This window comes from Neophocaena asiaeorientalis, unplaced genomic scaffold (genome assembly GCF_003031525.2).
Source record: "Neophocaena asiaeorientalis asiaeorientalis breed wild unplaced genomic scaffold, Neophocaena_asiaeorientalis_V1.1 scaffold5, whole genome shotgun sequence".
Classification (NCBI taxonomy): domain Eukaryota; kingdom Metazoa; phylum Chordata; class Mammalia; order Artiodactyla; family Phocoenidae; genus Neophocaena; species Neophocaena asiaeorientalis.
Genome location: NW_020174698.1, coordinates 7,210,173 through 7,225,003, shown reverse-complemented (window position 1 = coordinate 7,225,003; position 14,831 = coordinate 7,210,173). Strand labels below are relative to the sequence as shown.

At 34.6% G+C, this 14,831-nt stretch overlaps 1 protein-coding gene across 1 annotated transcript in view; it reads left to right on the top strand.

The window, feature by feature from the left end:
* Positions 1-14,831, top strand: part of LAMA2 (laminin subunit alpha 2) — a 588,138-nt gene that overhangs the window by 345,645 nt on the left and 227,662 nt on the right. The window contains exons 18-19 of the mRNA XM_024759015.1: positions 5,933-6,044; positions 11,640-11,753. Of these exons, the coding sequence (XP_024614783.1) occupies positions 5,933-6,044; positions 11,640-11,753 (226 nt within the window). The remainder of the gene's footprint in view (positions 1-5,932; positions 6,045-11,639; positions 11,754-14,831) is intronic.

The window sequence follows — 14,831 nt, the reverse complement described above, 5'->3', positions numbered from 1 at the left end:
TATTGCATTTCCTTTGAGGGTAGGTGTGGTCATAGGACCTGGTTTGGCCAATGAAATCTGAGCTGAAATGATGTATTTTTCCTCTCCTCCTCCCCCCAAGCCCTGGAAAAGCATTGAATTGCCAGTTTGAGACTCTGTGGAGCTTACTTAGCTACCAGAAGATCAAAACAGCCTGAAATATTGACAGCACACATAGGTCAGCTACCCGGAATAGTTACCCAGACCTGTAGAGGATTTCACATGAGTAAACTTTTGTTTTCTGTTAAGCCACTGAGAATTTGGAGTTGTCTGTTACCACAGCATAACTGAGCCCATCATGACTTTATTGTGATGCAACCCATGTGTCTTTATTGCTTGAAAAGAAATACGAAATTTCTCCAAGGCAAGATGTTTTCACATGCCTTTTAATAGTAAATTTTTTGGCATGGGTATCAAAAATATTACACAGAATTTACATAATAAATAATCTAGAAAAATCCTTATAAACAAAGGAGTGTTTTGAGGCTTGTGGAAATAGTGTTGATAGTATACTTCTACCTTTTGAAATTAATGATACAGGTAATTGCATTTTGATGAAATTATTATGACGAGGGCTCTCAGGCTCTTAAAAAGATTTATGTAACTTGCTCTTGGGAAGAGGTTCAGCCAGGGTTTATGCCCACATGTGTTTTCTCCCCATTATCTTTGACTACCTCCCAAATCTATTCTGTAACATTGGATTCATTATTAATGATACAGGTAATCGCATTTTGATGAAATTATTATGACGAGGGCTCTCAGGCTCTTAAAAAGATTTATGTAACTTGCTCTTGGGAAGAGGTTCAGCCAGGGTTTATGCCCACATGTGTTTTCTCCCCATTATCTTTGACTACCTCCCAAATCTATTCTGTAACATTGGATTCATTCAGTCTGCCAGCATTTACTGAGTGCCTTCCCTGTGTATTTGAGTCGCAGCTCTCTCTTCTGTAAAATGGCAAAAAGAATACCTAACTTTCAAGATTGAATGCTAAGGTGAGAAAATGATGTATCCAAAACATCTGACCTGCTATCTAGTATATGTTGGGAGGCAATGTCGAGTAACAGGCTAACCATTGGGTTTGGGTTTGAGTCTGTGCTGCACCATTTGCTAATGGTATTATAGTGACAAGGCACTTTACTTCTCTGAGCTTCAGGTTCTGGCTTTGTAAATGTGGATAAAAACATGACTACCGCATTAGTTTCATTGATATTTAAAGGAGCTATGTCTCAAGTTCCCATGATAGTGCACAGAAGACACTCAGTGCACAGTAATTGTTACGTGATAGTTCTAGGCTAAGGAAAGAGGATACAAAGATGGATAAAGGATCATTGAATTCAAAGAAGGCATAGTCGAGTATGAAAGGCAGACGTGTAGTAACGTTTATGGTAGTATAATAAAGAGTGCAATGGAAGTGTGCATAGAGCATCCTGGTGGAACTAGGGAGGAAGAGATGAATTCTTATATTAGCATTTAATATATTTTTGATGAATGGCTGCAACAATAGCAGATTCTGTCAGTTATTTTCCTTACTTGGTATGGGATTGAAAATGTTTGGAGAAAATGTCTAGCTCGTTCCCAGATGGCCCACTCAGACATTGAATGAACCAGTGAATGATTGTGTTGCCTTTTTAGGAATGAAGTAAAAATGATCAGCCTTCACTAATTGAGTAGTACTTTGTGGAACTTCCACAGGACAGAGGCTAAAGGAAGTTCTAAGTCATCATCTTATGTTTTGTCAAAAATGAAATAGAACAGAGCACCTGAACAGCGATAAAATCTTTATGGTGACGAACCTGAAGTAACATTTGTTTAAGTAGAATTAAATAGATATCTTCTATACAAAAAAGGTGAATTAAGAATATAAAAGAGTTTTAAGATCAAGTGTCCTGTTATTTAAAGAATAGTTTGGACTTTTTTCTTTTTTTGTGTGTGAAGCATGACATAGCTAACTCTGGTGGAAAATATAGGAAAACAAAAATATTAAGAACAATCTTTAAGACAGTTCCAGGACAGTGTTTCTTATATGAATCCAATATTTTCCATATTAGCTTATATAATTATATCTTTTCTCTTCATCCATCATCTTCTGTATTTCTCACTCATAATAATAAAGAGAGATAGCCAGCTAAAGCATTTGATTTAGTTGACAAGTCTTTGACAGTTCGTGCATCTCCAAACTTTAGTACTTTATTACTATCAGCATTATGTATTTAAATCAATGCAGCCTGTATCAAGAAAATAAAATGACCATATTGAAGGGAGAAAAAGAATAAACTGCAGCCTTCTTCACGAGTAACACTAAAAACTGTTAAACACATTAAAATCCCATTTAACAAATAGCAGAACCTAATGAACATTGGGACTGCTCAGTGAATACTAATGTGGAATATTGCTGGGAAAGATGTTTGAGTGTTGAAATTTCTCATAGCTCAGAATGGTTACATAGATTAAGGAGAGGAACATCTGTTGTTTCAAAAGACAAATGAAGGTTGGCAGTTCATTGAAAATATTTTTGTTTTTGTTTTGTTCTATTTTAAATTGTTTCTTAAAGCAGTCAATTACTCATTTTTCTATTTTAAAACATTCCAGTAATCTTTTTTTATGTTTTGCTCATTAATTTTATATTGAAAATCCTGGGATTATATCTATATACAATTGACCAGGCTGCTGTTTAGTAAGTTGCGAAAGTCTTTTGTATGATAATCAACTAGTACAGTAATCATGAAATCATCTAATTCTGAAATTAAAGTGATCAGAAATACAAGTTTGTCATGCGACAGTCCATTAATTGCAGGCAATTAGATGTCACAATAAATTCAGATGAGTTCTGGCCTCTGGCCTCAAGTCCTAATGCTAACAGTTTTCAATTTATTTTCTTTGTTAGGTAAAACAAGTAAGTTTTCTTCTACTTATCTGATTTCATTCATCTGAAATGTGGATCCTGGCTTCAGTGTATCATTTGTTATGGAGTATGTTACACATTGTTTGTAATATGGCTACATTCCATTCATCTATCCATTTATTTATTCATTTATGTATGTATTTGGTCTTGTATCCATCCATTTATCCATCTATCTATTCATCTACCCACCACCTGTCTATCCTTCTATCCATCCAGAGATTCATCCATCCAGCAAAAATGTGTTGAGCATGTATTGACGTGATCAGGCTAGGTAGAGACGACACAACAGGAGTACTCATAAACTCATGTTAGCATAAACAAGTACTATCCTTATTTTAGTAACTCTTCCAAACCTTATGTTGTGTTAAAAATTGCCAGATCTAGGAATTTCACTCCTAGTTATATACCCCAAAGAATTAAAAGCAGGCACTCAAAACTAGTTGTATACAAATGTTCATAGCAGTATATTTACAATAGCCTAAAAGTAGAAATAGCCAACCATCCATGAACAGATGAATGGAATAAGAAAATGGTAGATTCATGCAATAGAATATCATTCATCCATAAAAATGAATGAAATACTGATATGTGTTATAACGTGGATGAACCTTGAAAACATTATGCTAACAGAGAGAAGCCAGACACAAAAGGTCATGTATTATATATGTCCATTTGTATGAAATATCCAGAATAGGTAAATCCATGGAAACAGAAGCAGATTCTGCCAGAGGTTGGGGGAACAGTGGACTAGAGTGTGACTGCTTGATAGATACCGGGTTTTATTGTGGAAGGGGGAGGGGGCTAATGAAAGTGTTTGGAACTAGATAGAGATGTTGGTTGTACAACACTGTGAATGTATTAAATGACACTTTAAAGTGGTTAGTTTATGTTATGTGAATTTCACCTCAATTAAAAAAAATATTGCCAGTGACACTTCATATACAAGTTTATTTGGTGGAAAAAATTACCGTTTGAAAAATTCTTTCAATCTCTGTGTAACCTGAACACTGTAAAACAGTGATTTTTAATGCTTGTAGGATTAAGAAAATCACAGTAAAAACAATAAAGATTTTAGAAACTTGTTGCTGAAAAGCTTACGACTTGGTTAAAGGTTGTCACTTCTGAAGATACATTTAATGAGCTGATTAACTTTGTTCTCTGGCTTGATTACAATATAGATTCTCAAACTGGCAAGCTCTTTGGTAATTGTGAATCGCCAAACAATAAAAATCTACCACCACTTTTAAGAAGGCAACTGAAAATGCATACCCTAGCAAGAATCACTTACATCTTTTTTATGGTTAAATAATGGCATATTATGTGTTACGGAGATCTATCAGTCATTTTAAAAAACAATAATTATCATTATGAATCAATAGCAGTCATTTAATTTTGTGCTCTTAGAGTTTAGTTAAAATTTATTTTAATACACTAAAATGACAAAAATCTAGTTTTGGGGATGGAAATAGTATTTCTTGTACTACTCATGTAGTCATTTTGATCCTGTTGCAGCAGTCAATATATGTTAATAAAATGCCTAGCATTTTATAACCACGTATATGAGTTATGTACTATATCAAGAGCTTTACATTCATTATTTCATTTAATCCTTTAATCAAGCTCATCGTTTATGGACTCTTGTTTTATCTCCATTACATAGATGATGATATTGAGGCCGAGAGATGTTAAGTAATTTTTCCTAGGCTGTGGGACTGGTAGATGTCAGAGACAGGATATGAATCTTGATCTGTCTGACTTCTGAGTTTGTGTTCTTAACAATGAAGATTTTACATTTTGGTTTTTTTAATGGGAAAAAGCCAATAAGGCACTAATAACATTTATTTAAATTGTGAATGTATATTGGTTGCATATTTGGAAAGAAATACATGCACACACTATACATATATACTATTTATGTAACAGCATTTTTCAATTTGACCAAACCAGCTTTTCCTAGGAATAATGAATGATACCAAATCTCTGTGCTAAAATCACCAGATTGTACAGAAATACCAATAAAATGAAGCCCGTAAGTACAGAAAACAGTGAATTTAATTTAGGCCCAAAACAATTTAGGAAAATAGTTCTAACTAATTCAACTGAGCATTTGAAAAAGTTTCACTTTTACCTACCAACATGAAGATCTATCTCTGAGAAAAAGCAACCAAAATAATTTCCATCTTTCATTTTTCTTTAAATTTAAAACGTTGGACTGAATATTAATATTATGTCCTTCTGCTTATCTAGTTTAAATATTAAAAATAAGTCAGTCATATGAGTGTTTTCTGTTTTAAAAATTCCTTCAAGTATGTTTTTTTTTTTTTTGGCTGCATTGAGTATTCGTTGCTATGCACGGGATTTCTCTGGTTGTGGAGAGCGGGGGCTACTCTTTGTTGCAGTGCGCAGGCTCCTCATTGCGGTGGCTTCTCTTGTTGGGGAGCACAGGCTCTAGGTGCGCAGGCTTCAGTAGTTGCAGCACATGGGCTCTGTGGTTGCGGCGTGCACAGGCTCTAGGGTGCACGGATTCAGTAGTTGTGGCTCGTGGGCTCTAGAGCACAGGCTCAGTAGTTGTGGCACATGGCCTTAGTTGCTCCACGGCTTGTAGGATCTTCCCAGACCAGGAATCGAACCCATGTCCCCTGCATTGGCAGGCGGATTCTTAACCACTGCACCACCAGGGAAGCCCCTTCAACTATGATTTTAAACTCTGTATCTCAAAAAAAAAAGGGGGGGATGGAATCAAAACACATAGCCAAAAACCAAGAAATGAGCAAGAATAGTCCTATCTTTTCAACATTTGATCGTGGTACTGGTTGTGAGCACTTTTAACTGGGCTGACTTTGCCTAATATGATGAATGACCAGAGCATCAAGTTATGGATATTCATTTGCCTTCTTTTTCAACATAAAAATTTGCTTATATTTACATCATTGTTTCTGTACTATTCCTCAAGGGATGTAACACCTAGGAGTCTGTTGCTTATTTACCATTTCTTTTTCCTTCTGCTCCAGGCTGAGCTCTGTTGGCCTTGAATCTGCTGTCCCCTATCCTACTGACAGAAGCATTGCAGCAGCTGTGGAAGTTTGTCAATGTCCATCAGGGTATACTGGCTCCTCCTGTGAAGTAAGTTTGCAAGAATATAGCTTCAGTGCATTCTAAGTTCCTTCAGCATTACTTTCCATAAACTATTCTAAAATAAGCTTAGTTTTTTCATCAAGGATTGCACAAATGATAGTGTATTATTAGTTAAAGAAGAAACTCCAACGTCTGCGAAAAAGTCATGACTTTCAAATAGTGTTACTCATGTAATGCCATCTTGAAATCAGGTTTCTTGTAGAGATATTTTGCCTTATGACATATAGCTAAAAATCTGATGTTTCTTTAAGTGTTTGTTTTCGATTTAATCTGTTGATGAAATAGGATAAATGATGGTGGAATAATATTTCAATATATTTCTCTTTCATTTCCACCTGAGTACTTACGAGGAATTTAGCACTGTTTCTTTTCTTTTTCACCCTTTCCACATTTTTTAATCCATTTTTTAATCTACTTTATTCCTAAGAATACAGCCAAATCACAGTCATCTGAAGGACTCAGTCTTTAAGATGTCCAGAACATAATATATGGAAGAAATACCTTGATCTAGAAAATTTCCTACAGGTCTTTGATTTGTTTAGCACCTAAAGTTTGAGATATTTATTGCTGTCTCAATATTCTAGATTTATAATAAGATTAATGTTCTTTACTTAATATCACAGTGTGTCATTCTAAGGTAATAATTTTTATTTACTTTTATGCATTTTCTTTAGGTAGTTTGAAAATTGATTTTACTTGAAATCTGGTCAAAAAAATATAAACACCATTTCCCTTGTAGAGGGCATGGCTTGCGGATAAATGGGAACTTAAATTCTTTAAAAATGGTGCCTTTAAGGAATCATCTGACTGTACCAAGATGTTCCACTTCAGCACACTATCCCATTATGCCATTTACAGAAATACCCTAGGCCTTGCTTTGTCGTTCCTCTTGTACTTTAAAATAATGCATGCTACGAGAGGTTACTCAGGGCTTAGAGTCATATTGGTGACAAATGTGTTTTCTTTAACTGGGCTCAGATTCACCTATCCGGAAATAAAACTAAATGTAATTCACTGTCACTTTTCCAAAATTCAAATAGAGAAGAGAAAAATAATCATGGAAATGAATTAGCTCTGTCAACCCAAATTTGATTTTACATGTAAAATAAATACTGTACTTCATGAAAAGTATTTTTTTATTAAGAGTCTAGCAGTTTTTATTTCAAACCAGAAAGCTCTCTTTGAACCTTTATGTTCTTATTTCAACTGAAATAATAAATACCTTGATTCTATTCTTGGTTTAGCACTTATTCCCGCGTTGGTTACTCTCAGTGCTCCTCATCGTCTTTTATACAAATTTAAAATGCCCATTGAATCTAAAATTGTCTGAATATTAGAATTATTTAATTGGTTATGCATTTTGTTTCTTCTTTTCTTTCTTCAAAAGTATTTATTAAGAATCTTTGGTAAATTCTGCCCTAGATGCTGAGGGGATTATCAAGAAGATTATACCACAATCCCTGTTCTTAAAGAGCTAACAGTCTGTTTAGGGAGACAGAACAAATACCTGTGAAAAATTGGATCACAGCACTATATAATTAAGGCACCAGTAAGTGGTACAGAGCTTAAGTGCAATAGTCTTTCAAAGAGATGAGCAATTCCAGTGGAGAGAGACGTCACAGAAAGTATCCTAGGGTGGAAAAACCTCAAATTGGATGCTAAATAATGGTAACGATTAGGTAGGAAGAGAGAGAAGCAAGCGAGTGTGGGAGAGTCAGAACAAAGAAGCAGAGCAGGGATAAGAAAACCTTCCTGTGCCTCTCACATGATAATTGATAAATCAAGTTACTTTGGAATCCATAAAAGAATTTAGTTGAATCAGAAGACAATGAACTCTGGAGTTTCTCTCTGGCTTCTTAGTTTTTTCTACTCTCTAATAATTCCTTCTTTTCTTTGAAACTTCCTATCCTTAAACTCACTATTATCTATTCCTATCCTTTCCTAAATTCATTTGCTTTTTTATTGAGTTCCTAACGCCAGGCACTCTAGTTTTGTTATCACTAATATCACTGGATCCTTTAAAAGCTGAGTAAACTCCAAAGACTATTAATGTCTTAATTCTAGCTTACCAAAAACACATTCTATAACTCCATTATAAAATCGTTCTCTTCTGTTTTGTTTGGGTCCACAATGTTGATTCAGAATCTTTTTTTTCTTCATTTCTACTTCTTATAAATCCCCCCACAGTTCATCTTTCAAATATTTTCATACTTTCCTAGTATCATCATAATTCATGTCACTTGACAAGTGGAACAGGTGAGGAAGTGAAAGCAAAGTTGGGTACAAAAAAAGTTGTTTTAATTCAAATCTCAGTTCCCTCTTCTATATGATGCCACAAAGAAAATTTAGATAAATATGATAAATTCAATGAAGAAAATAAACAGGGTGCCTTGATAGAGGTACTGAGAATGGGTATAGGAAGATTAGATGGGAGGGACTACTTTATGAGAGGTTGTCAGGGAGGTTTTCTGAGGCGGTAGCATCTAAACTGAGTTTAGGGTCAGCTTAGGTAAAGGAGCTGAGGAGGAAATGAAACAGAGTTTGGAGTCGGCAAGGAGCTGAGTTGGGGCGGGTATGGCTGAAGCTTATAGTAAGCAAGTAAGAAAGTGGCACAAGGTATGATTGAAGGAGGCTGGCCATTCAGAGCTTTGCATGCATGATAAGAACTTGTGGTTTTATTCTAAATGCAATGGAAAGAAGGCTTTAAGCTGGGTGATGCCATGATCTGAGTTTTATATTTTTTTGAAAAAGTCATTATAACTACAGTGTGTAGAACCTATTGTACATGGCAGGAAAGGTAAGAAGGAAAATGGTTAATATGCTACTGTGGTAGAATGCAATGATGATAGTGGTTTGTTAGTATAATGACAGAGGATGTAGAAAGACATGTGTTTATTCTAAATATATTTTGGTAGTAGAACCAATAGGACTTACTGATAGACATGCCATGGGAGAGTTGAAAAAACTGAAGATTTTAAGAATGAGTCAGATGATGAGCTTGAGCAATTGGATGTGGTGCCATTTACTGAGCTGAGGAAAACTGGGAGAGGAACAACTGTGATGGGGAGGATGAAATCAACGATCCATTTTGGAAATATTAGGTTTGAAAGAGCTGTGAAGTGTATTGTCAATGTCCAATGTAGGTCCTGAACTCAGAAATATCTGTCTGGTCTATAGATATGTATTTAGAAGGAATCATCAACTAGGGGACTAAATAAAATGACCTGGGAGAAACTGTGGAAAGAAGAAGAAAAGTGACTAAGCCCCCCGGAGCTCCTGACAATGAGAAGTAGGTTGAAGCAGAGGAGACAGCAAAGAAATGGGGTGGAAACTTTGGGACTGTAATATCATGGAAGTTTCGAGAAGAGGACTTTTGAGGGAGATAGGAATCAACTAAACCATATCCTGATGAGAGAGCAATAAAGTGTTGATTGTAGAATTGTTTATTAGGTTTGGCTCCCTGGAATTTGGTGACATGGACAAGGGCAGTTTTAATCAAGTGGTGATAGCACAGGACTGATTAGGATGGAATGAAGCATAAAAGGGAAGTGAGGAAGAAAAAACTTTTTTTTTTTTAGTTTTTTTTCTTTTTTTAAACTTCTATTGGAGTATAGTTGATTTACAATGTTGTGAAAGTTTCAGGTGTACAGCAAAGTGAATCAGTTATACATACATATATATATATATCCATTCTTTTTAGCGCAGTCTTACTGAAAAGAAAAACAGGTAGGTAACTGAAAGTTATAGGATATTAAGGAAGTAATTTTGTCTTTTTTTTCTATTAGCTGATTTTTGATGGAGATACTCGATCATATTTTCAAGCTGATAGTAATGATCCAACAGAAAGGAAAGCTATTACTGACGCAGCACAGAGAGGAAATACTGGGAAGACAATAGATAATGGAATACAGGTTACAAGTGCAGTGATATTCCTTTGAGAGGATGAAGAATCCTGCATGCCTGTTGCAGAGGGGAATATGACAAATGGAGATATACACTTATGCTTGTGGACTTGGTAGTGGAAATTTGGCTTCCAATGGCTTTAATTTTCTCTGTGACTAATGAGATGAAATTACTGGCTAAGAGAGAGGTGTAAAGAGTTGGGAAATTTGAAGAAAGAAGATGGAGTACATGTACAAATGGAGTAGTACATTTGCAGATATATATATATAACTTATTAATGACAATTCCATGAATATTTGTCCTGAAAAGAGTAAATCAGTTCTCTCCTTGTTATCAACACCCTTAATTTCTACCCCCTTCTGGATATGTAGCTTTACCAGTTTTTAGAAATATATATTACATTACAAAATCTCTTCTATAATGAGTCTAGGGTGACAACAGTTTTAATGAGGAGAAACTATTAGAAGAGGTTAGAAAATTGACACCTTTTCTGTACTGCGCAAATTAAGAAGAAAGTTGTTTTGTTTTCCTTTCAAATATGAAGTATCAGCTCATCCCTTTTTTTTATGTGTTTGCTATCGATGTTCACATTTAAGAGTCCTCATATCCTGAGGCAGAAGGAACATTTCCAACAATACACAACACAATTCTATATTATTTATTACTTCAGTGGTTTCTCTCGTTTCCACTTTCAACTGGGAAAAAAAAGCCTTTTCATGATGTATTATGTCATAGTTAACCATCCAGAAATATGGTAAATAACCCACAAAATGCAATTTTAACTTGATGGAGATCATAACCTCCTAGAGGGCAGTGAAGTTTGTCCCCTTATTTTGCATCCCGTCCAATTTATAGTGACCCCCACGGAAGAGAAACTTAAACATGACGTGAACTGAAAGCCAACACAGACACACAGATACTATATGGCCCAAATACCCTTTTTCTAATCAGAGTTCTATTTTTGGATGGTAAAGTGTTTCACACTTAAAAAGGAAATGATAGATGTAAGTAGAGTTCTAGTAGAATAATGCCATAAAATAAAATATCAAGGGAATAAATATATGGTAAATAAATCATAAACTATTTTGTGTAAATTTGAGAAAGCATAATAGGATGGAGGAAGTTGAGAATGAGAGGTATAAATTATATGTGTGTGTGTGATCAAATGTTAAGAGCGGATACTACCTTTCTTCCACATGACTGCAAAGATTTTCTGAAAGTGACAGAGTTATGGGCAGTTTGTACGTGGGAAAGAGAGGTCACTCCAGAGAATCTATATTCCTTGGAATGACATTAGGTGCTCTCTTAGGCTAAGGTTCTGAAGAGTCCATTTCTGTCGGCTGCTTTTTTTCAGTACTTTTTCTTCCATTTTCTTATCTGTGCTTTTTACTTTGCGACTGTCATGTTTCAGTTCTTTATATCTCTGCTTTATTTTGCTATTTCAGAACAGACATCAAGCTAATGCTTCTTCTAATCTCATACCTGCCAATAAAACTAAGGTTAGTACGAAGGTCCCATGTCAGGAGGAATAGCTCTGTAGCAATATTTCCATAATGGCAGTGCTTTGACAAGCACATTTGCTGGGTTTGCTACCTAAATATTTTCCTTTATCCAATAAAGACAAAAAGCAAACTTTTAAAAAATCCCTGAGACTAACTTGAAGCCTTATCTTCCTTTCAGTCTTGTTGGCCTAGGCACAGACGAGTTAACGGCACTATTTTTGGTGGCATCTGTGAACCCTGTCAGTGCTTTGGTCACGCGGAATCCTGTGATGATATCACTGGAGAATGCCTGGTAAGTGCTTTCTCCTTTGGAGATGCTGATTGACAGGGCTGAAATCAGCTCAATAGGCCCTGCAATTCAATTACTACCTTTGGGACTTTAAATACTTGAGTCAGGAAGTGACTTGATGGCACTCTTTATATTGAACTGAGTTGGAAGCTGGGAACGTTCTTTCATACGTGGTCTCCCTGACTAACAAGCATTAGAAAGTGTTTATTCATATTAGTCTAAGAATTGAATTAAGATCAGATACATCATAATAAAGCATAACTAATGACTGGGATACCTTTCTACTACAAGTATATATGGTTTCAATCCCTTCCATAAATCTACCAAAAAATAGACTGTATTTCTGTAACAGGAAATAATTTATATCCCCATAATATGAAAAGTATAAAATGTAACCTCTGTAATAGGCATAATTCAGTTTTTGTCACTTTGAAAATGAGGGAATACTACATTTTTTTTATTGTCAAATGTCAGCATTTAACTAAATACAAGGCAACATATATAGATTAAAATATAATAAATATATGCAATACATATTCACCAGAGCTCCTTACTCCTTTTACAATTAAGTCTATACTTCAACCAGAAAAAAAGCTCTGCAAAAGGCAAAGTACTTTCCATCCTGCTAAGAAGCTTTTGGATTAGAGAATTACACTGAATAGACCATTCTGATTAACTCAAGGGCATGTTAGTTTTATATTGTCTGACATGGCATGAAGCTTGAAACAACACTTCTCATTTCATTAGTCTTGCAGAAACACAATTTGAAATGGTGCCAGTTTAGGAAGATATCATACTCTCATTTCCCTGTAGAATTTAAGGCAGACTCTGTTATCTGTATTTCTTAATGTTCTCTCTTTCTCTTGCTCATTCTTCCCCCCACCCTTTTTCTTCTACTTAAAAGCTTCTGGGAAAAATCCAAAATGAAAATTCAGGGCTTTTGTTTCAATGTGATTTGGCATTTAGGTTTATTGATGCTCTTTCTGTTTTCTGTATAGAAGATTTTGTTTAATTGCATTGCAGTATAAAGCGTGATAGCCTTAATTTGTGGATCAGTAGATTTTTCAAATGGCATTGTTATGAATAGAAAGACTAAGCGATTTTCATTTTAATTATACAATAAGTCTTTTAAAATGTACCTTGGAAAAAATACTGAGTTACCTTTAAATACTTTACTAACATGCAATAGGAAATATTCAACCCAAACCAGATATAGATTTGCTTTACTGAAACCTAGAAAGACAAAAATAAATATTTCATGATACCAGACTTTTAATGTTCCCAATAGTAATATTTCATGTTGCATTCATTAAGTCTAAAATCATGCTGTTAATTCATTTGGTTATGTAATATTTCTAAGAATGAAAGCCCATTTTAGAATAAAATAGTTTCATCCAGCATAATTTTGGGAGGAAGAAGGGAGGGGATCAATGATTATGTGAGACCTTCTACTAATGAAGCCTGTTTCATGGGCAGGGAGGTAGGCTACTTCAAATAACACAATGAATCTTAGGGAAACAACAGAGATCTTGATGATAGAGATAGAATCTGGGGTGTTTTCTGAGGTTTCCTCTGTAGCTGGTAAATAGGTGATCATGTAAGATATTTCTGGAGACTTTCAAATTCTCTTTATCTGAAATGGTATTAATAACTAAATGCTGATGTTCCATTTTGAGTGTATTCATTCTAATGTGATCCACAAAGAGAAAAATATTTATATGTTGCACATCAAAGGCATTCTTACTGTTCAGTTGACCCGCATTTTAGCTTCCTTTTTTTTATTATTTATGCTTCCCCCCACCAGCGCTAGACAGAAAATTTACAAAACTTACAGATAAACTGCGTTTTAGTTTGGCTTTGAAATCTAATTAGAAATTAACTGAAATATTTTTTGATATTAGATCAAAATCCAGACCTCTGTTATAGGGCAGACTTATTATATATTAAAAGGTCATTTTGACTCAAAGTACTTTTGAAGTGATCTAGGAAACACTCAAGCCACATGGGAAGACTGCATACTTGTTCCTTGTCATTGTTCTTGTGGTAAGCAATGTGAATAGACATTTGGAAAGTACTTTTGTAGCAGGACACCTGTAAAAGTAACCAGCCCATCAGAGCGAACCTTTCGTCTTTTTCAGTTTGGGTTTTACATAGTGTTGTTGTCTAATATTGTTTTATGGTTTCAACTGCAGAAACACTTGAGTTTTAAGATTAATTTTATTTACATTAACTGAAATATGACATCAGGAAATGTAAGAAACTCCTACATGTTATTTTTCTTTCAAATCAGTAAAGAAAAGCAGGGTCTCTGGGTTGTGCAAGATTTTCAGTTGAGTTTTAGAAATACCATTTTCAACATGGTTAAAACATAATCAGTTTTATAATCTTATTTTTTAAAGTCCCTAAGTCTTTGGAGATATAATTTTGATTGTGTCAATCTGACAATATACAAAGAATATTGCAAAAACCATACTTTTTTTAGTAAGAGACAACTTTAAACTTGAAAACTGCAAGGAACTAATATGAAGATGAAATCAAAGAGGAAAGCCTTTCATCAAATTGATCCATGTTTTGCACCTTCCATCCCAATGTTCTGTTATTTAGACAAATGTGGATAATAAAGTTAACACCTTTGCTACTTTGATAGAGGGTTGCAAAATAAATTTGAAAATTTTAGATACCTTAAAGAAAAACCTATTTTCAAGTGTCACCAGATACTAAAGAATTACCTACTCACTGTCATGAAACTGTCATGAGATTTCAGAGCTTGAAAACTTCATGTATTGTGAGCTTAACTCCCACATTTACAGATTGTAAGCAAGTGGATTACTGGATTTTCATTTAACATTGTCTACAATAAAGAATCTGTCCCTCTCCCCACGGAATTTAACAAGCTATGTTCAGAAGTGTTTATTTATGGGTGTTTTTTTCTTAAATCCATTTACTAAGTGTAATTAAAATTGAGCTTCTTAAAAATATACTAAAAGAAATAATAATTCAGAATTTTCATTGAATCAAACTGACTATCCCATTGGTCAATCAGATTAACAAATTTTTACTTTATGCTTAAAGTGAATTTAT